The sequence below is a fragment of the Octopus sinensis genome, linkage group LG11 (genome assembly GCF_006345805.1).
Source record: "Octopus sinensis linkage group LG11, ASM634580v1, whole genome shotgun sequence".
NCBI classification, from domain to species: Eukaryota; Metazoa; Mollusca; class Cephalopoda; order Octopoda; family Octopodidae; genus Octopus; species Octopus sinensis.
In genome coordinates this window covers 49,566,544-49,591,310 of record NC_043007.1, presented here as the reverse complement: position 1 = coordinate 49,591,310, position 24,767 = coordinate 49,566,544, and the positions used below count along the sequence as shown (strand labels likewise).

At 38.5% G+C, this 24,767-nt stretch overlaps 2 protein-coding genes across 4 annotated transcripts in view; both read left to right on the top strand.

The window, feature by feature from the left end:
• LOC115217630 (organic cation transporter protein-like) overlaps window positions 1-24,767 on the top strand; it is a 205,404-nt gene that overhangs the window by 34,602 nt on the left and 146,035 nt on the right. The window lies entirely within an intron of this gene.
• The window catches only part of LOC115217302 (organic cation transporter-like protein), a 60,565-nt gene that overhangs the window by 8,283 nt on the left and 27,515 nt on the right, over window positions 1-24,767 (top strand). For both annotated transcript variants that reach the window (XM_036507490.1, XM_029786950.2), the window contains exons 2-3: window positions 12,717-12,913; window positions 15,520-15,750. In XM_036507490.1, the coding sequence (XP_036363383.1) occupies window positions 12,717-12,913; window positions 15,520-15,750 (428 nt within the window). The remainder of the gene's footprint in view (window positions 1-12,716; window positions 12,914-15,519; window positions 15,751-24,767) is intronic.

The window sequence follows — 24,767 nt, the reverse complement described above, 5'->3', positions numbered from 1 at the left end:
CCCTCAAAAATGCTGGCCTCGTACCAAAATTAGAAGGGAAATATCGAACATATTCAAAAATATAGCAATCTGGTCTTAACCACAGACCGAAACTAGTGGGAGAAATTACAGAATAAAGTGAGTCCTTGTAAGCTGTTAGTTGTTTTGGGCAGGGTTCTGTTGCATCAGTCTTCGAAGATGAAAATTAGTTTTCCTCTTCTTAGATGTTTATTTGCTCTCAACAAATTAGATAATGTACAAAGAATTATACATGGAACGAATATTTTTTGTCTGGGAATACATTTAAGGTAGCGTGTTGTCTTGATGCTTCATTATCATAAAACTAGAGTAAAGTAGACAGCAGATTAATCTCCCTTGGATAAGGTGCCTAACTACCAGAAAAGTCCGTTAATCTTCATTGAAAATATACGCACACGCTCCCTTATAGATGTGTGTGAGCGTATGTCCGTGTATATGTATATATATATATATGTGTGTGTGTGTGTGTGTGTGTGTGTGTGTGTGTACGCGCGCGTATATGTAAGTGCGTTTAGATCTGTACATGTGTATATAGCTAAGTATGCGTAGCTGTTTGCAGTCATGTGTGCAGATATCTATATAAGCATGATTGTATACATAACACAGTAGCTTTTAATTTGATATACCTTTATTTAGTTACGTTGTAACTTACATTGTATGCTCAAATCTCTCTAGGTTCGCCTTGTCATTTATTCTTCAAGAGCTGATAAAATAAATACCAATTAGGAATTGAACAGATTTTATTGAATTTACCTTCCCACAAGATTGGAAACCTTGTGTCCTGCGAAAAATTAATAATAATTCCTAAGATATTTTCAGCACACGATATTCGATGCAAGTTTCACAATGGAAATAGAGAGGAAATCAAAATTTACTGATTTTAAATTTGTTGTATCATAGGATTGTGCACATGATCCACTTGTGATTTCTAAGTGGCAAAACGTGGGATCGAATCCAACTGTTAAATAATGTCCGCAAAATTTTCCATCGAACGAGTATTGTTGTCTGAGAGCATATTTAAGATAGGTTATTGTCTGAAGTCCGCTTCTCCCTTGAACCATGCTCCCACCAGATCCAGTGAAATTGTAGTAGTCGACAATAGAATAGAATGGAAATCGCGCGAAATAACTTGGGTGACACCATATTTACATTCCTTTCGGATATGAGCTCCACTGTAGGCGGGGACAGACAAAGAAAGAAGTAATAAAGTGCCTTCATTTATTTTACGATCATCGACCTCATTTTACTCACTATACCAGTCACCTGTAGATTATATCTAAATTATTTTGGGGTGAATAAAATAATCATAAAATTCCATATATTTCTTAAACCAAACATCAGCGGTCTCAGTTTCCACCATACTCGTCATATAAATGTACCGTGCTTTCGCTGACTCCTTTGGTTGTCTATGAGAGACACTCTCTGGGCCCTCCACACTTGGCTCAGCGAAGATAGAGGATGTGACAGTCGAAGTGGTGTTGGGCTGCATCAGCACTCGGCTGGTATTCGTTTTCAGCTGTAGGAATGACGCAGCGTGAAATGGCGTGCTTTACTCAAAACAAATTTATCAAAGTTTATAGCAGTAAAAACGGGAATGTACACTGTATTCTCACTATCATGCGAAATATTTATCTATCTATCTATCTTTCTGATTTGGTAAAAGAAAATCGCGCGAATACATTCATTCAGTCATTAACCTTCTCATTATCTGAAGAATTTCACCTGTTTTCATCCTCAGAGTCATAAATTTAGCTTCACGATGAAGAAGTCCAGTTTAGACCGAAATGCTATATATGATCGGAATTCATTATTATTATTATTATTATTATTATTATTATTATTATTATTATTATTATTTATATTCTTCTTTCTTCAAATTTTCTTCCGTTTCTCGCCGAGTGTTTTCCGTACACCTAGGGCAGAGAAGCTCATTGTATGCATTCCCAGGTTACACACGCAAATTCACAGGTAAAACATGTATTTAAAAAATTAATAAATAAATAAATTTATAAGTGGATGTCGTTTTCAGAGCGATAATGTTCTTCTCAGTACATGAACCGTTCCAGTTAACAAGATTTTTTGCACTTCCTGTAGGGATGGTAAGCCTGGTATCATTTTCAAATAGGTTTCAGTACCTATTTTTATCATTCCTAGAGATACTACAATCACTGGTACTGTAGTCGTTTTGAGATACCGCATTTTTTTCAATTTCTATTAGCAAGTCTTTATATTTACTGATCTTGTCAAATTCTTTCGTCGCTATATTGTGATCGTAAGGAATACTCATGTCAATTAATAAACACACCTTTTTTGTCTGATCTTTTATAATAATATCCGGTTTATTAGCTTTTATAGTTTTGTCGGTCATCACGGGGAAGTCCCATAGAATCGACACATTTTCTTCCTCAGTCACAGCTTCAGGATGATGTTTATACCATTTGTCAGCGGTTTTGATTTTATAATGCCGACATATTGTCCAGTGTAAATACTGGCCGACTCTGTCATGTCTTGCTTTATATTCTGCAGGTGCTAAGACTCTACACCCTGAAATTAGGTGGTCTATAGTTTCAATCTCATCGTTACAGAATCGGCATTTTGGATCAGCTCCATTTTTTATCACATTGGCTTGGTAGTTCCGGTAGTTCCGCGTTTGGTCTTGAGCAGCTAATATGAAACATTCACTCTCTGCTTTTAGCCCTGAGCTTCGCAACCATTGGTGCGTGTGTTTCTGGTCGACATTAGCTTGTTTGCTACGGACCACATACTTACCATGCAGAGGTTTCTGTTCCCATCTGCTAGCTAATTTTTCATGTGCTTTTGTCTTAGCAATTAATTTTATTTTCTTTGCTGTAGCAGTTGGCGCATTTCCTTCAACCTGATCAATCTGGTAGGTATCTAAGAGATCAGTAGCGAATTTTTTGCTCTCCTTAAGAATAGAGTGAAGTTTTTTCGGTCTTTCATGTTTTTCAACAAGTTTTAGCTTCAAATCGTTTGTTGCTTCAAGGTACTTGTCCAGTCTGATTGTGGTGGTTTTGTACGAAAGTTCAAGCTGGATCTATTATTATTATTATTATTATTATTATTATTATTATTATTATTATTATTATCATTATTACTTTTTTTTTCTTCTTTCAAATTTGCTTCCATTTCTTGCCGAGTGTCTTCCCGACTCCTAGGGCAAAGAAACTCATAGTATACATTGGTAGGCCATTAAACCAAACTCAATAGTTCGTTCATTTTTTTTTTAAAGTTAAATTAAAATACAGGGGCAGCAACAGTTCTCACATCGACAATGCTCTTCTCAATACGTGTGATGTACCAGTTAAGACAATCTTTTGCACATCTTGCAGGGATGGTAAGCCAGGGATCATTCTCATATAATTTTCGGTTCCCTTCTTGATCATTTCTAGTGCTCCTACGATCACTGGTATTGTAACCGCCTTGAGATGCCACATTTTCTCAATTTCAATGAGTAGGTCTTTATATTTTCTGAGCTTGTCAAACTCTTTCGCTGAGATATTATGATCACAGGGGATGCTCATGTCGATCAATAAGCAAACTTTGTTGTTTTGGTCTTTCACAACAATATCTGGTTTATTGGCCTTGATGGTTCGGTCTGTATGTACTGGAAAGTCCCACAGAATGGTTACATTTTCTCCTTCAGTTACAGCCTCAGGGTGGTGATTATACCACTTGTCGGCAGTTTTGATATTGTAATGCCGACTTATTAGCCAGTGTAGATATTGACCAACTCTGTTATGTCTTAATTTATACTCCACTGGTGCTAAGACTTTACATCCAGAGATTAGGTGGTCCACTATTTCAATCATGTCGTTGCAGAATCGGCATTTTGGGTCTGCTCCATTTTTCATCACATTGGCCTGGTAGTTCCGGGTTAATAAGCTTTGATCTTGAGCAGCCAGGATGAAACCTTCGCTCTCTGCTTTTAGCCCTGAGCTCCGTAGCCACTGATGGGTTTGCTTCTGGTCAACATCAGCTTATTTGCTGCGGGCCACATATTTGCCGTGCAGAGGTTTCTCCTCCCACCTATCAGCCAATTGCTCGTGCGCTTTTTTCGTTGCCATTTTTTTCACCTTCTTTGCAACAATAGTTGCCGTACTTCCCTCGGGTTGTTCTGTTTGGATATCCTGCTCGAGATCAATAGCAAATTTTTTGCTTTCCTTTATGATAGAATGAAGCTTCTTTCGTTTCTCGTGATTTTCCACGAGATTTAGCATCCAGTCATTCGTTATTTCGAGATATTTGGCCAGTCCAATTGTGGTTGTTTTGTAAGCTAGTTCAAATTGGATCAGGCCTCGACCTCCTTGGGCTCTGGGAAGGTAAAGGCGATCTACGTCTGCCTTTGGGTGGTGCATCCTATTACAACTCAGCAGCTTGCGTATTTTCCTATCTATATTCTTTACTTCACTCATATTCCAGTTCAACACATTGTAGCTATAAGTAACAACTGGAACTGCTAAGGAATTTATAGCTAACACCTTGTTACGTGCATTTAGTTCAGATTTCAGGACTGCACGAACTCTCCTATAACATTCCTTCCTGATCTTCTCTTTCATGCTTGCATGCTGAATACCAGAGCCTTCATTTATCCCTAAATATTTGTATGTTTGTTCTTGCTCAAGCTCTCTTATGACTGTGTCAACATCTAACACGACTGAATTTGTGGTCTTCACTTTCCCTTTCTGGAAAGTGGCCTTGGCACACTTCTCAAGCCCAAACTCCATCCCGATGTCATCGCTGAATGCTTTCACAGTGCGCAATAGGCCTTCAAGTTCATTATTGTCTTTACCATAGAGTTTTAAGTCATCCATATAAAATAGATGGCTTATTTTTTTATTGGCAATTTTATACCCATACCCTGTTCTGTTTAATTCACTTGTAAGGGGTATTAGGGCTATGCAGAATATTAAAGGTGAAAGTGAGTCACCTTGAAAAATTCCACAGTTGATGTTTATATTTTCTGAGGCAAGTACTCCATTAGAGTGGTATAATTGGAGATTCGTATTCCACAACGACATATTGTGCTTCAGGAAGTTTGAAATCACAGGGGAAATTTTGAAGATGTCCAGCGATATCAAGATCCATGGATGCGGTATACTGTCGAAGGCCTTTTTATAGTCAATCCATGCGGAGCTGAGATTTCTGCGCTTGTTGTGACAGTCCTCAAGGATCATACGATTAATTAGCAGTTGATCTTTGCATCCGTAAGAGCCTCGGCGGCACCCTTTTTGTTCAATGGGGAAAATATCGTTCTTCTCCATGAATGCATATGTTTTCTCCGCCAGGATAGATGTTAGGATTTTATACGTGGTGGATAGACAGGTTATAGGCCGATAGTTTTTTGGAAGGTTGGTTTCGTTATTCTTTGGGAGTAGGTAAGTAATACCACTTGCTAACCATTCAGGTGTTTTCTTTGGGTCTCTCATAATTCCATTGAGCAGCTGAACTAGCTTGCCGTGTGCGCATGGGAGCGATGCGAGCCAGAAATTCGGCACCCTATCTTTACCGGGGGATTTCCAATTATGAGCCTTCGTGAGTGCCTTTCTTAGGTCTGCTATTGTGATGTCCTCCCATGCTTGTTGTTGTAAATTTTGGTAGGATCCTTCAGTTTGTATAATCCAGTCTGCATTTATGTTGTACGTCTTCTTGTCACTCCAAATCCTTTTCCAAAAGATTTGAACTTCTTCCATGGGAGGGGGGTCTTTAACGGTTACTTTCTCCTTCCCTATTTCTCTGTAGAATTTGTTGGCATTGGATGTGAACAGCTTATTTTGCTTGTAAAACTTGTTTCTCTTCTCAAATCTTCGTATTCTTTGGGCTTTTGCTTGGACTTTTTGTTTCAGCGTTTCTTTTATTGATATCAGTTCTTCTCTTGGTGAGGATCCAAATTTTCTCTTCATCTTTCTTCCTGTTCTGGATCTTACATCATTTCCACATATTAGTTCATTTAATATTGATATTTCCCCTCTCATAAATTCAATCTCTTTTTCAATTTTACTTCTCCAGGTTTGATTACTTCCCAGGTTTGGTTTTCTTTGTTTTTTCAGGGGCATACATCTGGTTTCAATTGCCCTAGAAGAAGCGTAAATAATTTCATTTAACTCAGTAAAATCAGGTTTTAATTCTTGTATTATTTCATTTTTTACATAGTAGCCAATTTGGATTTGTTTTTTATTTTGGTTTGTATTTGAGAGTTTATGAAGTGGTTCTCTATCATTCATACTTGTATATCTTACAACTTCAAGCGTATTCAGGATTTCCTGCCTCATTTCTGCCATAGACTCTCTGTGTTCTTCAGCAAATGCGAGATCTTCAGTTACTGTTGTTTTATCGTCTTCCTGGCTATCTTTAACAGGTACAATAGAATTTCTTGTATCTTCAGGCCTTTGCGTACTTTGGTCAGATGGCAGTCTTTCAATTAAGCTTCGTGGCGGGCTATACTGTTCATCTGATTCTTCATTTCCTTTGTGTCTTATATTTATGTCATTTTCCTTTGCGTGCTTGATCGCGCTTATTTCACTGTCTGTGAGTCTGTTATTTCTAAGGATATCCCTCCTCACATTTGCTAATTTGTTCTCGTCCAAATAGGGCCTACTGTCTTGAGTCCGTGTTCTCCATATACTGTAAGAGTTTGCGGTGTGTCTCTCTTGAGATGGCCTACCTAATGCATAGTAATAAGCGTATATTACTTCTTTATACTCTTCTCGGGTCCATTTGTTCCGCTTACATTTTTCTTTCTGTGGTGGTTGTGGTGGTGAACTTGGAGGGCTCGAGTTGGGGGATTTCCCGTTCAAGTGACCATCCATGTCCGTATTCGGAGAAGAGTTTGTGCCAGTTGATGACTTTTCGATCCCAGGCTGGCTCTTCCCTGGGGGACGCGCTTCCAGATTAACCATAGGACAAGCGATTTGGTATACTGATTTAGTTTTCCTTTTAGTTTCCAAAAACATTTTGGTGCTACGATAATGTTATCATTTTTTTAGCTTTGATTGGCTCGTGGGGAGACGGCCATCATTGCCGTTACAATTATAATCGTACCATTATAGCAGCCGTAGTCGGCTTATTATTATCATCACCATTATTATCACTATCAACATTATCGCCACCATTACCATTATCATTATCATCATCACCATCACCACCATCATCATCAATGATATTGTTTTATGTGTAGTCACAGCAGTATCTTATTATTGTTATTTTTGTTTTTTATCATTATCACCATCGCAGTAGTGTCTGTCTGTCTCGTTGGCTGGCTTGGTGGTTGGCTGGCTGACTGTCTACAACGCCAGAGTTCTTGCCTGTCAAATAATACTTTCATATTTGGTTAACAATAGAGCCGAGGTGAGGTTTGTGTTGGTTGAACTCTTTGAGTGTGTGTGTCTTGAACTCTTTGAGTGTGTTATTATTATTATTATTATTATTATTATTATTATTATTATTATTATTATTATTATTATTATTATTATTATTACTACTACTATTATTATTATTATTATTATTATAGGCGACATGGCAGAATCGTTAGCACGCCGGCCAAAATGCTTAGCGGCATTTTGTCCGCCTTTACATTCTGAGTTCAAATTCCACTGAGGTCGACTTTGCCTTTCATCCTTTCAGACTCGATAAAATAAGTACCAGTCAAATACTTGGGTCGATGTGATCAACTTACCTCCTCCCACCAAATTATGGCAGCAAGCTGACAGAATTGTTAGCGCACCGGGCGAAATGATTTGCGGCACTTCGTCTGTCTGCATTTTCTGAGTTCAAATTCCGCCAAGGTCAACTTCGCCTTTCAACCTTTCGGGGTCGATAAATTAAGTACCAATGAAACACTGGGGTCGATGTAATCGACTAGTCATCTCCCCCAAAATTTCAGGCCTTGTACCTATAGTAGAAAGGGTTATTATTATTATTATTATTATTATTATTATTATTATTATTATTATTATTATTATTAACGGCCGCTGAACGGAGGCCTTGGCATGCCGTGGTTACTGATGCGCAGACATGCGCTCAGGATACGGCATCTCAAGTGTTTCCTAGACGGTGAACAGGTGTGGTCATCTTTTGTCAGACGCGACTTCCCGCAGCTTGTCTCTTTGACAGAGTTGTAGTCTTGGATCAAACGCAGACCGAGAAAGGGCGCTTGGCACCTCGAGTGCCGTCAAGCTCTCTCCACCCTCCACCAAGCGGGCAATGCGATTGGTAGTGGTTCCACTCTAGCGTTTTATAGAGGGTTAGCGGAAGAAAAGTGCGACAACGTTCTCGGGGAAACTCTAGGCGTTGACGATAACGAGCCAAACAGTCTGTTCGGGAGAACTTTCGGGCTGGGGCCAATGGATAATCTCCAAAGGTCCTTCGCCTGGCAGTGCTACCTCTTCGGGATAAACTCTACCGGCAAGGATGTGCCGTCAGACGGGCCTGCCCGAGATGCGCCCAGGACGACGAAACGGTTCTGCGCGCACTCGTCCAGTGCCCGAGTATTGCTGAACTATGGGTTTATGTCAAACAGCTACTGTCGCGTATAGGACGGATCCGGCTATCAGCTGAATCCATAGTGAGGATTGCCTCGCTGGCCTCCTTTAACTGGGAGGGCAAGGCAGTTTTCCTTTGCCTAGTGGCTGTAGCGAAAGAGGTGATATGGTGGACCCGTTTGAAAGGGCTAAGGTCAGACACTTTCTTCTTTGGCTAAGCCCTCATCAACTTTTTCAAGTTTCACTTGAAAAGGAAGATGAGAGTAGAGAGGGAAGTGCTGTCTGGTAGCAAGCTTATTGAAAGGTGGGTGAATGTTGCAAGAATGGCCAGTATGAACGGACCAATTCTGAGGATACACCTGTGAAAAATTAAAAGGAATTATAAAAGGAGAAAGGGGCTCTCTACCCCTCTTTTGACGAGGCTCCAGTGGCTTTTATGAGTTTTTCCACGAGTAACCTTCGAAGCGCCTCCCCCTATTGGGAGTTTTAATTGTTACTTATATTTCGTTGTTATCCTGCTTTTGTACATGAACTTTTTTCAAACGGACAAAACCTTTTGTAACTTTCGTCGTGTTTTATCCTTTTATGTTTTAATTGATTTTTGTTAGCCCTTGTGGCCAATAAACGAATTAATTATTATTATTATTATTATTATTATTATTATTATTATTATTATTATTATTATTATTATTATCATCATCATCATCATCATCATCATCATCATCATCATTATTATTATTATTATTATTATTATTATTAACGACTAAATGAATAACTCGAGCATAAATTCATGGAGGAATTTTTATTATTTTTGCTACGAAGTAACTGAATAATGAAATGGTTTTCTCCACTTATTAAATTGAAACGGATGGCCTAATCAAAGTCTTTCGCCCACCTTCAATGTGTTTTCTGCTACTGCTTGCAAATTTGTTTCCGATTCCTTTCGTCAGAAGACGATGGATTGGTACTGTTGTTTCTAGTTATGGTAGGGAGACTATTTACATAGTTATCGTTTTTTTTAGATCGGGCCTGAGTTGATTTCTTCCACTTTCATAGATGGGACAGAGTGTTTTGTCAACGTTTCCGTCTGAAACCTGAAACGAGGAACAAATTTCGGCCATTTCGGATCTGCAACCGGTCAACCAGAACATCAACCTGAAAAACCCTGATCAGTCTTCAAGTGGCTTTTGCTGTCACAAGTATAACAACTGGGTTTTCTATCCTACACCATCAGTCACATTGCCTTAAATTCAGAGCCTACAACAAGGTATAGAATCTAGATTAGCATTGTGGGCCTTAGGGCTGGCAAGTCAATGTTGATCACCTCCCGACCACGTATGATTTCTCTTTATCTATACGTTTAGTACATATCCATGACTTCAAACAGGTGTCAAACGAAGGGCCACAATCATTTGCTATACCTCTAATGGTGACACTTTTATCATGTTGAGCAACCAAAAAGTTCCGGGACTTGTTCAGTAGCGTGCCAGCAGTGACAGCACACCGTTGCGTGCACAATGAGAGCTAGCAGTGACATAAATAAGTCAGTGTGCTGAGTGACATTACTATGTTTACTTCGTAAATGGTGAGATTTGAGATTTTGTTATCGCGTATATGCTGTAGTCTATGATTCTGTCATGGACAGGAAGAAAAACCCAACGTAAAATGTTGCGTTAAACCTGGAAAGTCTGCTGCAGAGACATTGAGCATATTTTGGCAAACTTACGGGAAAGAGGCAATGGGTCGCATGCAATGTTTTGAGTGGTACTGGAACTTCGAAAGGAGAAGAACGACCCTGGAAGATTATGAGCTATCTGAAAGATCTGCTACAAGCGTCACCCCCGGAAAAGTGGTATTGTACATCGAGAATTCGTCCCACAGTTCGACACCGACAATCGAGAGTTCTACTGCGAAGTTTTGAAGCTTTTGAGGGAGGGCATTCGGCAAAATCGACCGGATCTGTGGAAAGCGAAGAATTGAATTCTTTATGACGACAATCCACCCTGTCATCGAGCTCTCCTCACTCGTGAGTTTCTCGCCAAAAGCAACATGGTATCGCTTCTGCACCCGCCTCATTCACCAGATTTGGCACCTACGGACTTCCATCGCTTTCTCAAGACGAAAATACAGCTCAGAGGTCGCCGTTTTAACACCATTGTCGAAATCCAGAGCAAATCGCAGAAGGTCTCAGACTCGCTTACGGAAAACGACTGGATTCCAAAAAATGGCAGGAACGCTGAGATCGGTGCATTGCTGCGCAAGGTGACTATTTCGATGTTAAAACTTAGGTAGATAAGTTCTTGTTTTTTATTCAATATAACTAGTCCTGGAACTTTTTGATATGCACAAGCATATGAGTGAGTATTTTCCGCACAATCTCTGTGAATGTCAGGTTATTGGCTCCGTAGGCTTTTCCTTCTTCTGCGCAAAAGACACTTACCCAGACAATGGCCAAGTCTCCCTTAATCATTTTGGGTATCTTTTTAGTCATGAATGTATATAAACACACTCTCTGCTTTCCCACCTTTAACCAGAGAAACATCGATGTTATGATGGGTTCAGAGAAAGCCCCTCTTTTTGTGAGACATTGCAGTGAGCAGTGTCCATGTTCAAGAATTCAAAACAACACAAGAATTATTTCATGTGTGAACTTGCGACGATACTCAGAAGAAAGAACGCTAACAATAGTGGTGTTTGACTGATGGAAACCTGGGACGAGACACCGAATCACCAATTATAGACACAAAAGAACAAGCCATTAGACCAAACTTGATAGAAAGAGTTATAAATCGTATGAGAGAGTAAATACAGAATATGTGGAAAAGGGGACGAAAGTATTAACCATTTCGAAACTAAGTACAGTAAACTAGTATAAAGAGATGTTCAATGCAGGCATGATTATATCTATGAAAGAGTGCAGTAAGATGTTAGCTAAGTGTGTGAATTTAAAGTGATGGAAAAATGGTATAAATATGCTTCAGTTCCAGTATGGTGAATGATAACTTCAGTATTTATGGGATTTCTCCATAAATACAGACAATACTACAGCAGTAACAAGACGAGGTACGACTATACAAAGCAAAAGACACAAATGGTGTAAGAAAGATTATTGAAATTTGAGGAAACTTGTCTCCCCAAATCTCTGCTTAATAAATTAGCTTATAATAGCTTTGTTATATTTTTTCTAACTGTCGCACGAGAAATTTTTATAGAGGTGGGACAAGTAGATTACACCAACCCCGGTAATTGACAGGTACTTTATTTTATTGACTCCGAGAACATGAAATGCAATACTGACCTCGGAACAATTTGAACTCAGAACGTAAAGAGACTGAAAAAATACCACAATGCATGTTTTTTCCCTGGCAAACTAATGATTCTGCCTGCTCGCTGTCCTAAGACAGTTATGTAAGCAGGAGGTTAGTCTATTACATCGATCCCAGTATTTGACTGGTACTTTGTTTTATCGATGTCGAAAGAATGAAAGACAAAGTTAACTTTGACGATATGTAAAATCAGAATGTAACGTATCGCAACGGAATAAAGCAAAGCGTTTTGTCCGACGGTCAAGATATTCTACAAGGAAGACAACATTACACGCAGTCAAAACATGTTTACTGTTTGATACAAACCGCACTCCAAATAACACTTTCAATATCATATCTTAAATACACAAAACATGATATGAAATTATCCCTCCATACACTCACAGCTCGCATTCAACACAACTGCTAACCAATAAGAGTACACATCCCAATCAGCACATACTCTACAATTCTCATTCCAACACCTTCTCTTCTTTTTTAGCTCTTCATCTCACAATGCAAAATCCCCTGCACAAACTCTTTAATTAATCTTCCTTGAAACGTACTCTTTGTACAAGCATTAATCTCCAAGCGTCCAACTGAACGGAGGCTACTTCAAATTTTACATTACGAGAAGGCGGTTAACAAAGAGAATTAATATTTTTTAAAAAGAGAAATAAATTAAATTTTCTGGTATGGATCCGGTCTATTATTCTGCACACATCCAGGAATAGAATGCTTTGAGATGATTGGAGACGAAATTGAGGAAAACGCAGTAGTTTCATATTTGAAGATGGGGTTAAAAATCTGAGAAAATTATAAGACTACTTATCTCAGACATTTTGACATAAAATAAAAGGAACTTTAAGTTTAAGAAATAGCATTTTCTTTTCAGGTTACACTCCAGAACATCAATGCAAGGATCTCTCGGAGGAACAACTGTCCATATACAACGTGACATCATACGATGACATCAGTTATGAGAAGTGTCACATTAACATATTTCGTGGCTTGAAAAATATTACAGATGAGCTCTCCTGTATTAATGGACACAACTACTCAGCAAATAAAGATATCTCTTTTGTGATAGAGGTAAGAATGTTAATATTTTAGATATTATTTCCCCTACACCTCTCTTCCTTTCTGTCTCATTAACACATCCGCTTTCAGACATATCTTTCAACGGTTAAAATTATATTAGATATTGAAAGAGAAATGTTTTTGCTGTCTAGCGACCAGACAACCCAGATCGAGTATTTCTGTCTAAATCATTCTCATCATGATCAATCAGACCTTTACTCAAACGTAGTTTATCTAGGAATATAGTTATCCAATAGTTAATATAGTTATATAGGAATATAGTTATAGTTATCCCTTCATATTTTTAAAACGGTATAGTGTGATTTGAGGGAGGTTAGTCTGCTATTTCTAACAGGTCATTAGATTACAGAGAGGGCTCGTCGTTAGCTTTGTCACACCGAAGGAGTTTCCTGTCGTTTTCCCCATGTAGAACAGATCCCTAAACTTCCTGAATACGAGGCTGGTCATATTTTGTTCGCCTTTGCGTTCTGATTTCAAATTCCACTGAAGTCGACTTTGCCTTTCATCCTTTCAGACCCGATAAAATAAGTACCAGTCAAATACTTGGGTCGATGTGACTTACCCTCTCCCACCAAATTATGGCGGCGAGCTGCTCCCTTTATTCCTCTAGAGAACTTAACTCTTTTATGGGAAATGTTCTAAGACCAACACAACTGAATTTTCAAGAATAAACAACTCAAGTAAGCACTTATGGCTTTTTAGTTATGAAGTTTCTTTTGTTACTATGGATACCGGGTTCGATTCAATTACACGCTGGACTGGTGATTTGTTTTGGCTTAGCCAATAATTGAGTAGAAGTGGGTTTGCTCTAACATTAAGGAAACCCATCATCATCATCATCATCATATTATTACGTATATAGACATGACAGAAGTAAATAGACAATCGTTTAAATTATTTAAATCTGAAATTATAATTTCAAATTATTTATTTATTATTTATTAATTATTATATATCTAATATTTAGTAGACATTTTTCACTGCAAGGACCTTATTAAGCATGCTACTGATCAGATGACGAATATTCTCTTGAGGAATATCTTGCCAAGTTTCATACAGTAATCTCAAAAGTCTCGCTTTGAGGATACTTTCTTGTTCTTTCTATGAAGTGTCCTGTCCATTATGCCTCAGAGGTATTCAGTTCATATCTAGTGACAGGCTTGGCCATGGAAGCTTTTTAATACCACTGTCTTCCAACCAATCTTGGGTCATTTTAGGCGTGTGTCAAGGAGCCCTGTCTTCCACAAATAACGAGTCTTTGGTAATCATTTCACCACTAGAGAAGATGGAACGAGTTCTTTCCGCTATATAGACAAATATTTATCTGAGTTTATGTTTCCCTTACACTCCACCAGCTCTGATCGACCATTGTTCCAAATTGCTCCCCAGAGCATCACAGAATAGCCACCATATTTCATAGTTTGCTGTAATCTTTTCATGTCAAATTTTTGAGTTTCCAGACCCGCCCGCGACCACTGCCAGAAAATACAGCAAATCTAGACTTATCAGAGAATATGACAGTGTACCGAAATGCTAGTGGCCTCTCCACCATCTCACTGGCCTAATATTTTCCCCGCTTGATATTGGCTTGTCGAAGAAATGGCTTCCTTCTTGCTGCTCTACAATAGTAGCCAAATTGTAGAAATATCTGACAGCTCTTCTGGGACTGACATCAATTTGTTCTTTTATGCCAGATGCCTTGCAACGAAGATTTTCCTCCACACTTTTCTTACATTAATTCCACCATCAGATTGATCCACAACAAGGCCTCTTTGAAATTCGGACAGTTCCAAGGCTTCTTTGTACGTGGCATGATTAAAGAGTCAAGACTATTGAAAAGGTTGCAAGACGTAACGAAAATTTTAGGAAAATAAAAATAAGAAATAAGTGGAAATTTTACCGGTGAGTGTTACATTATAAGGCACAAAAAGAAAATGACTCTCTCCAAACACAACCAATATAAAGAATCTTGCAAACCAAATCCAAAAACGAAATATTTTTTTCCTTTTTCCTTTCCTTTCTTTAAATTTTCTTTCTATTTTTCTTCTATGTGACCCTTGCCATAGAATCGTTCTGAAACGTCTATCAACTGTAACGAGGTAAATTCGAATTTACCTCAGCTTGATATGCAGAAACAGCTGCAAACATACTCTCATCTTAATTAAATAATGACCAATGATCCACTTCCCGCTGTAAATTGCTCCGTTTCTTATCCCCCCCTGTCTCTCTTTCTCTCTCCCCCCTCTCTCTCTCTCTCTCTCTCTCTCTCTCTCTCTCTCTCTCTCTCTCTCTCTACTATATATATACATATATATATACATACACACACACACACACACACACACATATATATATATATATATATATATATAGTTAACATGCCACGTAATGGAATTGAATCCCGAAATATGTAGTCGGGAAGCAAACATCTTACAAGTTTCTTCGTTTAGAATTTTGCTGATGCTCTCTTTGACTTATCTTGTTCTTATCATCATCCAGATATCTTTTAAATTTCAATATGTTTTTCTATTACATGTATTTTTGGCATAAAATCGAAAACTATTACGTATCTCTCACTTCCTTTGTTTTCGTTACAGTGGAACCTGGTTTGTGATAAAGACGGCTTGGCGGAATTAACACAATCTTTATTTACTGCAGGCCAAGGAGCTGGTGCTTTGATATTTACGGCCTTTGCAGATAAAATAGGTCGGAAACCAGTTCATGTTGGGTGTACATTTTTCCTCATGCTATGTGCGTCCGGAAGTGCACTCTCACCAAACATATGGGTCTTCGCAGCGCTTCGATTTTTAGGTGGAGCTTTTCAACAGGTTATAAAATTTATCTACAGTATTTTTAATTCAACCTCTTAACACACACACACACACACACACACTTGTTTCAGTCATTAGACTGAGGCCATGCTGGAGTACCGTCTTGAAGAAATTTTTAGTCGAACGAATCGACTCCAGTACTTACTATTTTAACCTAGGTATTTATTTTAGCGGTCTGTTTTACGGGGACGTAAACACATCAACACCAGTTGTCAAGTGGTGGTGGTGGGGGAGGGCAAACAAACACAAACACACACACAACCACACACACATACACACACACAAACATACAGACGACACTTTATACTGTTCAAAAGATTCAGACTCCGATGTCTTTAAAGGGGATCGATTGTAAAGGTCAAGAAAGGCTATAAGAGGATCAAGTTGACCGAATTTAGAGGCAATTATGCGGATAAACAAATTAGTTACATTAAATAGATTAAATATATTAGTATAATATATTTAATATATTTTATGCATCTAATTTGTATATACGCATAATTGCTTCTATATATACACAAATATGCAATAATTATGACGATAGTGGGACCCGTATAAGTTCCACAGAAGGAAAAATTTAAGAAGACCTATTTAAGAAAGAATGGATGATTTGCATTTTTGTAGCGTTCATAGTTTAAACGTCGCCCTTTTCAAGCCTAGCCAGGCTCATGGGCCCGGTTTCCCATCTTCAATGGCGTATGTGTTCCCCAGCTTGACAAAACGCCAGTCCATCGAAGCGTTACTCATTTTTGCCAGCTGAGTGGACTGGAGCAACGTGAAATGAAATGTTTTGCTCAAGAACACAACGCATCGCCCGGTCCAGGAAAATAAACCACAATCTTACGATCATGATGCTGACACCCTAACCACTAAGCCACGCGCCTCCACATTGATATTCTTGACGTTCGTTTCCTTTCAATTCCTCACGTCTCCGTTGGTGTTATCCTTTTGGCTTTTTTATCATATCTTCGTACTCTACATCTGCGAATCCTTTTCCGAACCACTTGCAACAGTGTTTATTTTGAATCCAGAGTTTAGGCTAATTTAGTCCTTATAAGCAAATATCAATTTTTTTCAAGCGAGCAGACGATAGATAATTGCACTAAAGCGCATACTTTCAGCGATGGTCGCTATAAAAAAAATAGTTCAATAAAAAACTACTTTTCGGTATCAACACACCACCACCACTACCACAACCACCACTACCACCACCACCACCACAACAACAACAACAACCATCACCGCTATCTGCCTCTCTCTCTCTCTCTCTCTCTATCTCTTAATATAATTGCTTCCCTTATCCATCTCTCTCTATCTACCTTTCCTTAACCACGTAATAAGTATTCCTTCCCCGCCGGACGTCGTTAACACTTTTCTCTCCCTCTTTTTTCTCGTCTTCTTCTTCTCCCGTCCTTCACCTCTACATTCAGCTGACCATGTGACCTTTTGGTCACACTTAGTGTATTAATATTAATCCTTTTTCTCTGCTTCTTCCTCTCTTATTTCCTCACTCCTCCCCTATCTCTCGCTTTCTTTCTCTCTCTCTCTCTCTCTCTCTCTCACTCACTCACTCCACCTCCAACTAATGTATAATGGGCGAACGAACAAGCAGATTATAATATAGATATTGAATATGGAAACTTATTCATCCTCTTATTTTATAATTACAGCATATCTTTATGGCTTTTACGTTCTACACGTGTTTCCACAGCACAAAGTACGATCAGTTGCACATGCAACCGTGCATAATTCTCTGTTTATTTTTTCGGCATCCGTCCATTTTCTCAGTTTAAAAGTTGAATGAAGTTAGTTGTTTGTTAGTTAGGGTTCAGTGGGAGGTAGTGGAGGTGTTTTGAAACTGAAATCTGATCTGTGTGTAAGCTTGTGCGGTTGACCCCTATTTCACACCCGTTGCGGTCCGGAGTCAGTGTTCTATCTAACTAGGTCATGTCTGATGTTTCTGTTTTGGCATATTTGTTTGTGTATTGTAGTAGTTGCGTACCTGACAGCCTTATATCTAAGTATATTGCTTGTCAGTTAACTTTTTTAATTTTTCATATATTTACTGGCTGTGCAGTCAATGTTTGATAGCATAAAGTGGGTAGAATATATACTGGGTTGGTTATGGAAGGTCATGAATTGTTTTAGTTTACTATGTTTTTCTATCCTACCCTTCTCTCCTAACTGTGGGTGGGATGTCCAGTTATCTAGAAAATTCTTTAAATTTCTTAAATGTATTGGTATACTTATGCAAGCTTCTGAAGACTCGTTCAAGCAATTTATGTCACGATTTGGCAGATGTCATCTATATACGGCTCATATCTGCCTCCTCCAGCACGATATGGTTTAGCTGTACTGATTATTTCCCACTCTGTGGTAAAGCTATGGTTCCTATCTTTAATGGACCAGATTAGTTTGCTTTAGCTCGTGATATTCATTTTACCGTCATCTCTAGGGATTCCAGGAGTACTCTCTTGTGTAATACTGGATTCGGGAAACAAATAATGTCCGACATTCCGAAGCTGTTTTACACCGCGATCGAGAAACACCTTTCCAAGTCTAGCAAATACCATAAAATATTCAATATGCACAATGTCTGACTCGCTTTTCCCACTAGATTTAACCTCACGCAGATAATAGCAACACACCAATGTGAGAAGTCTATCACACTTCCGAAGGACCAGTAAAAATAGTAGAAGTGGCAAGACAAACGGACATACCAACAGAAATAGTGATATTACCAAACAAGATGATGAGGCAGGAATAGATAACAACAGAACCCTAACTAACAGACAGTTAACTCTATTTAGTTTGCTTTGAAACTGAGCAAATGGAAAGACCCTGAAGAAGCTGCACAGAAAATCATGTCCGGTTGCATGTGATTGTACTTTGTACAGTGAAAACACGTGTAGATCGTAACAACCATGAAATATTTTGTATGTAATTATAAAATAAGAGGAAATAAATTTTGCGGATGAATAAGTCTCCATATTCTATATTATAATTATTGCTAATATACACTCCAGATTGTCTATATAAAATGGAAATCTCTATAATTTCTATTAGCAAATGAAGCACGTGTAATAGAGAATAAATAATACCAAAGCTTTCCATTTTCCTGGTTTGTTATTCAACAAGTCTGCAAATAATATTTCCATAATTCTCAATTTCGCTCTGTGTCTTCATTTACATACGTCACTAAATATGGGTATATATTACTTGTGATAATGGGATAAGCAAATGTACTTCAATAGGAAAATGCTGATATACATATATATATATATATGTGTGTGTGTGTGTGTGTGTGTGTGTGTGTGTGTGTGTGTGTGTGCGCGCGCGTGTGTGTAGTGAGAATTTGCCAAAAAACAAAAGACGAAGACGGGTGTGTAAACAACAAACAGATGTATTATTTTAACGTTCGGGATAGGTAGTTAGGGTAAATCCCAACTGTTTCCTTATATATATTATATGTGCATATATATATATATATATATATATATATATATATATATATATATATATATATAATATATATATATATATATATGCATATATACATACATATATGTACATACCTACATATATATGTATATATACATGCATATATGGATACAGGACATCAAAAAAACGTTGAACACAATGAGAAAAGAAAACAAAAACAAAAACATAGAAACGAACTTTTTTTCGGACAACGAAAAAAAAAACCCAGAGATGCGAGACATACACCATAAAGAATATTCCCCTTCTTCAGTTGTCCTTGCTTCAACTACTCCACTTTCGAAGGTAAGGACAGCATATACACGACAAGCTTCTTTCAGTTTCTGTCCATCAATCCATTCACAAGGCTTTTATCGGTTCGATGCAATAAGTAGAAGACATCCAAGATGCTACACTTACCACACAGCCACTCCTACGCCTTTTTTTATTATATTTTTTTTTATCATTTCACTATTATATCTAAACCGCCACAATCTTGTGGTAAGTAAATGAAATCATTATTATTTCTATAATTTTGTCTTTATCACAGGTTTTGTTGGAGCTCTTGAAGTCTTGCATACGTATCGGGCTTACTACTTTCAGCCTACGGTACCATGCTATTCGTTCTTTTCAGCTATGTAATACTTTCCAGATTATTCTCGCCGTGCTAAGAAGGCAAACCTTTTGTAACAGTTCTACTGTATTCCAATTTCTTATATGTTCCTTTCGATGCCTTCTGATATTGTTCCCAAGGGTCAAAGGGGCATGCAACGTCAATGATATAGCGTATGTAGTGCATCTTGTCCACTACCACATGGTTCGGTATGTTATGTTCTAGCACCTGGTCAGTTTGGTTTGGGAACTTCCAGAGGATTTTGCTAGTCTCCGACTCTGCCACTCTGCGGTTTGTGCTCATTACCGCGTCTTTCCTCTGTCTAGCCCCTACTTTCGCAGTTTCCAATGTAGCACTTTTGCTACCTGGTCGTGTCGCCACAACACGTGGTTTTGGGTAAGTCTAGGGCATTTGTTCTTGATATGGAAAATGGTTTCACCCACTCTGTTCCAGATGCGGCACATCGGAGACACTTGCTCATTCCTCAGTTTGACCCTCGACATCGTGGCCAGAGCTTGGTCCTGTGCTAACAGTATAGTGCTCCCGGTCTCTTTTTAGGGTTCTTTTCCCAGCAACTTCTGTTGTGGCTACATGGAACTGATTGCGTAGTAACTACTTGCGTAGTCCTTTTTGTACTTCTTCCTTTGTTTTCCCTTTTTTCTCTGCTTTCAATACTCCCTCATTCTTAACTGTTGCTAGCAAGGTTTCCTTACTTTGAGCTAGGTATCTCATTAATTTCTCAGTTTCGATACGCACGTAATCTTCCCCACTTACCAGTCCCCTTCCTCCATTGTGTCTCTTCATGTATAGGCGATCAGTGCCTACACGTGGATGATGGGCTCCAGGCATCGTTAGGAGCTTTCTTGACTTCCTGTCCATCTTCTTTAGCTCCTCCCCTGTCCACTTCAGGATTCCAGCGACATATCGAACTACTGCGATTGCGCGCGAGTTTATTGCCGACATATGTTTCTGGCATTCAGTCTTGAAGCCAATATTTTTTTCACTCGCCGCAGGTAATCTTTTTGTCTTTTCCTTTTTGTCGTGGTGTTTGACTCCATCTGCCTCAAGTATTCCCAGGTACTTATAGCTGGATTGAGATTGAATTGCCTTCATCATTTCACCACTTGTCAACCATATGCCTTCTGTCCTGACAAGCTTTTCTCGTTTCATCACCATTGTAGCACATTTTAAGAGTCCAAACACCATTTTAATATCATTGGAGAAAATCTGCAAAGACTGGACTAAGCTGTCCAGTTCTGCCTCAGTTTTTTTTAATAGCTTCATGTTGTCCATGAAGTGCAAATGGTTTAGTTTTCTCTTACCGCTTCCCACATCAAACCCCACGTTTGTTTTCTGCAGTATTTCACTCAGGGGGATTATTCCCAGTACGAATATCAGTGGGGACACACTGTCACCCTAGAAGATTCCTCTCTTGATTCTTCATCTCTCCTAATACTTGCTTCCTTGCTGTCAATTCCGTTCTCCAATATATCATGCTGTTCCCTATAAGGCTTCTAATATTCTCTGCTACTCCATACATTTCCATTGTTCTTGTTAACCAAGAGTGTGGTATTATATTGTATGCTTTACGGTAGTCAACCCATGCCATGCTTAGGTTTGTATGTCTTCTTTTGCAGTTCTTGATAATTAGATTATCAATTAAGAGCTGATCTTTCGTTCCCCGGCTCTTTTTTCGGCACCATTTCTGTTCAATGAGTAGCAGCTCACTTTTTTCCAAGTATTAATACAGTTCACCGGTCAATGCACCTGGCATTAGTTTCCACGTTAGCGGAAGGCATGTTATTGATCTAAAGTTTGATGCAACATTTCCCTTTTCAGGATCCTTGGCACATAACAATGTCTTTCCCTTTGTTATCCAGCTGGGTACTGCGCCTTCCTGCAAGCACTCATCTATCTGTTGTGTTATCCTTTCATGGAGCCCTCTGAGCTTCTTCATCCAATACCCTCGGACCCCATCCGGTCCTGGACTCATCCAATTTGGGGATTTTCTTAACTGCTTTTTTATAATTTCTGTAGTTATCTTTATGCCTTCTTGGACCACTATATTTCTTGACCTATCTTGGATTTCATAGAGCTACTGCACTTCATCATTATGCATTATTATTATCATTATCATTAAGGCGGCGAGCTGACAGGATCATTAGCACGCCAGGATAAATGCTTAGTGGCATTTCGTCCGTCTGTATATTCTGAGTTCCGCTAGGGTTGACTTTGCCTTTCATATTTTCGGGGTCGATAAAATAAGTACCGGTTTAATATTGGGCTTGATGTAATCGATTATCCTCCTTCCTCAAAATTTCAGGACTTGTGCCTATAGTAAAAAGGATTATTATTATTATTATTATTATTATTATTATTATTATTATTATTATTATTATTATTATTATTATTCAGTAGTTTTATTTTTATAGCGTGCTTTCACTTCACTACCGAGCGCAGCTCTGTGTGCCTTGGGTATGTGCTGTGATTTGTTGTGATGCTCTGATGGTTATTGTATGGAAAGTGTTCTGCGTAGGATGTGTTCAGTGCCTAGTAGTGCAATTTTCTGTATGTTATATGTGTTTGTAAGTCCTGGTGTTTTTATTATGTATTTGTCTGAATATTTTTTTTATCATGCCTAATGCACCTACTATGATAGGAATTGTTTCTGTTTTCAGATTCCACATTCTAGTTACCTCTATTTCCAGGTCTTTGTATTTTGAGAGTTTCTCCATTTCTTTTAGAGACACGTTGTCATCTGCCAGTATTGATACATCAATTAGAAAGCATTTTTTTTCTTCATGATCTCTGACAACTATATCTGGTCTGTTGGCCTTAATTTCTCTATCTGTGTGTATCGGCATATCCCAGAGTATGGTTGCTTTCTCGTTTTCTGTGACCTTTTCTGGTGTGTGCCTATACCATCTTTTTTCTGTTGTTATTCCATAATGTTGGCATAGCTACCAATGTATGTAGGTTTCAACTCTGTCATGTCTGTGAATATATTCCTTCTTAGCCAGGACTGGGCAGCTAGAGATAATATGATTTATTGTTTCTTGTCCATCTCCACATATTCTGCAGTTACTTGTAATATTTCTTTTCATTACATGTTTTTGGTAATTTCTGGTGGGGAGGCTTTGGTCTTGTGCTGCAATTAAAAATCCCTCTGTTTCTGCTTTGAGTCCTGAGCTTCTCAACCATTGCTGGGATTTTTCTTTGTCTATTTCTTTTGCGTTTAGTTTAGTGCAGTATTTACCATGAAGGGGCTTTTCTTGCCATCGTTTTATCATGGTTCGTGGCTGTTCTATTATTATTATTATTATTATTATTATTATTATTATTATTATTATTATTATTATTATTATTATTTCCGTTTTATCTCTGGTTTTGTTGGAACTACTGGAGTCTTGTATGCGTAGTGGGATTGCTGTCTGCAGCCTATGGTACCATGCTATCTGTTCTTTTCAACTATCTAATACTCCTCATTTTTCTGGCCGTACCAAGGAGGGACATTTTTGTAACAGTCCTACTGGGCACTCTATTCCAATTTCCTTGATATTCCTCTTGATGTCTTCTTATATTGTCTCCAGGGAACCATCAATGATTGGCACTATTTTCACCTTCTTCATTTTCCATAGCCGAGCTATTTCGTACTTAAACGGGTTGTATTTATCTATTTTTTCACCTTCTTTCTTTACTATTTGTGGGTCAAAGGGACATGCAACATCAACTATATAGCATATGCGGTGTATCTTGTCGTCCACTTCTAGGTCCGGTCGGTTATGCACCACCACCTGATCTGTTTGGATTAGGAAATTCCGAGTCTGCCACTCTCTGGGGTTTGTGCTTATACCACATCTTGCCTCTCTCTAACTCCCACTTTTAGCACAGTATCCAACGTAGCACTTTTGCTCCGTCGTTGTGTCACCACAACTTTGTGGATTTGGGCAAGTCTAGGGCATTCGTTCGTGATATGGGCAACGGTTTCATTACAGATGAAAGGTTTTATTACAGATGCGGCACAGCGGAGGCACTTGTTCATTCCTCAGGCTGCCCCTCCAGTTAGTGCCCAAATCTTGGTCTTGCGCTGCCAGCATAGTTCTCTAAGTATTATTATTATTATTATTATTATTATTATTATTATTATTATTATTATTATGTTAACTTTCATTATTTGATTATTTCAGTATATTTGTATTGCCTAATAGATCGCAACTCAGTCTACCTATGGTTTGTAGGGCGTTATGTTTTGATGAGATATCTTTTAGTATCTTTTAGTATCATTGTCTTTTGCATCTTTTATCTTTAACTTGTTTCATTCATTTGACTGCAGTCATCCGGGGGTACCGCTTTGAAGGGATTTAGCCGAACACATTGACTCAAGGTCTTGTGTTTCAAAGCCTGGTATTTATTCTCTCGGTCACCAACAGCGATCGAAAAGAGTTAGTGGTGAACAAAATTATACACAAAGTCACCCCCCCTATATATATATATATATATATATATATATATATATATATGCATATATATCACGTAATCACGTGACCGACCAGGCTATCAGATGTTGTTACACATCGCTGGTCACAATGCGCTTCGCATTGTTTTAGCCTTCGAATGACGCCACCCCGCTGGCTAAGCGAGCAGGCCAAGAGGAGAAGGAGTGAGAGAAAGTTGCGGCGAAAGAGTACAGCAGGGATCGCCACCATCCCCTGCCGGAGCCTTGTGGAGCTTTAGGTGTTTTCGCTCAATAAACACTAACAACACCCGGTCTGGGAATCGAAACCGCGATCCTACGACCGCGAGTCCGCTGCCCTAACCACTGGGCCATTGCGCCTCCACACACACACACACACACACACACACATATATATATATATATATATATATATATATATATATATATATATATATATATATATATATA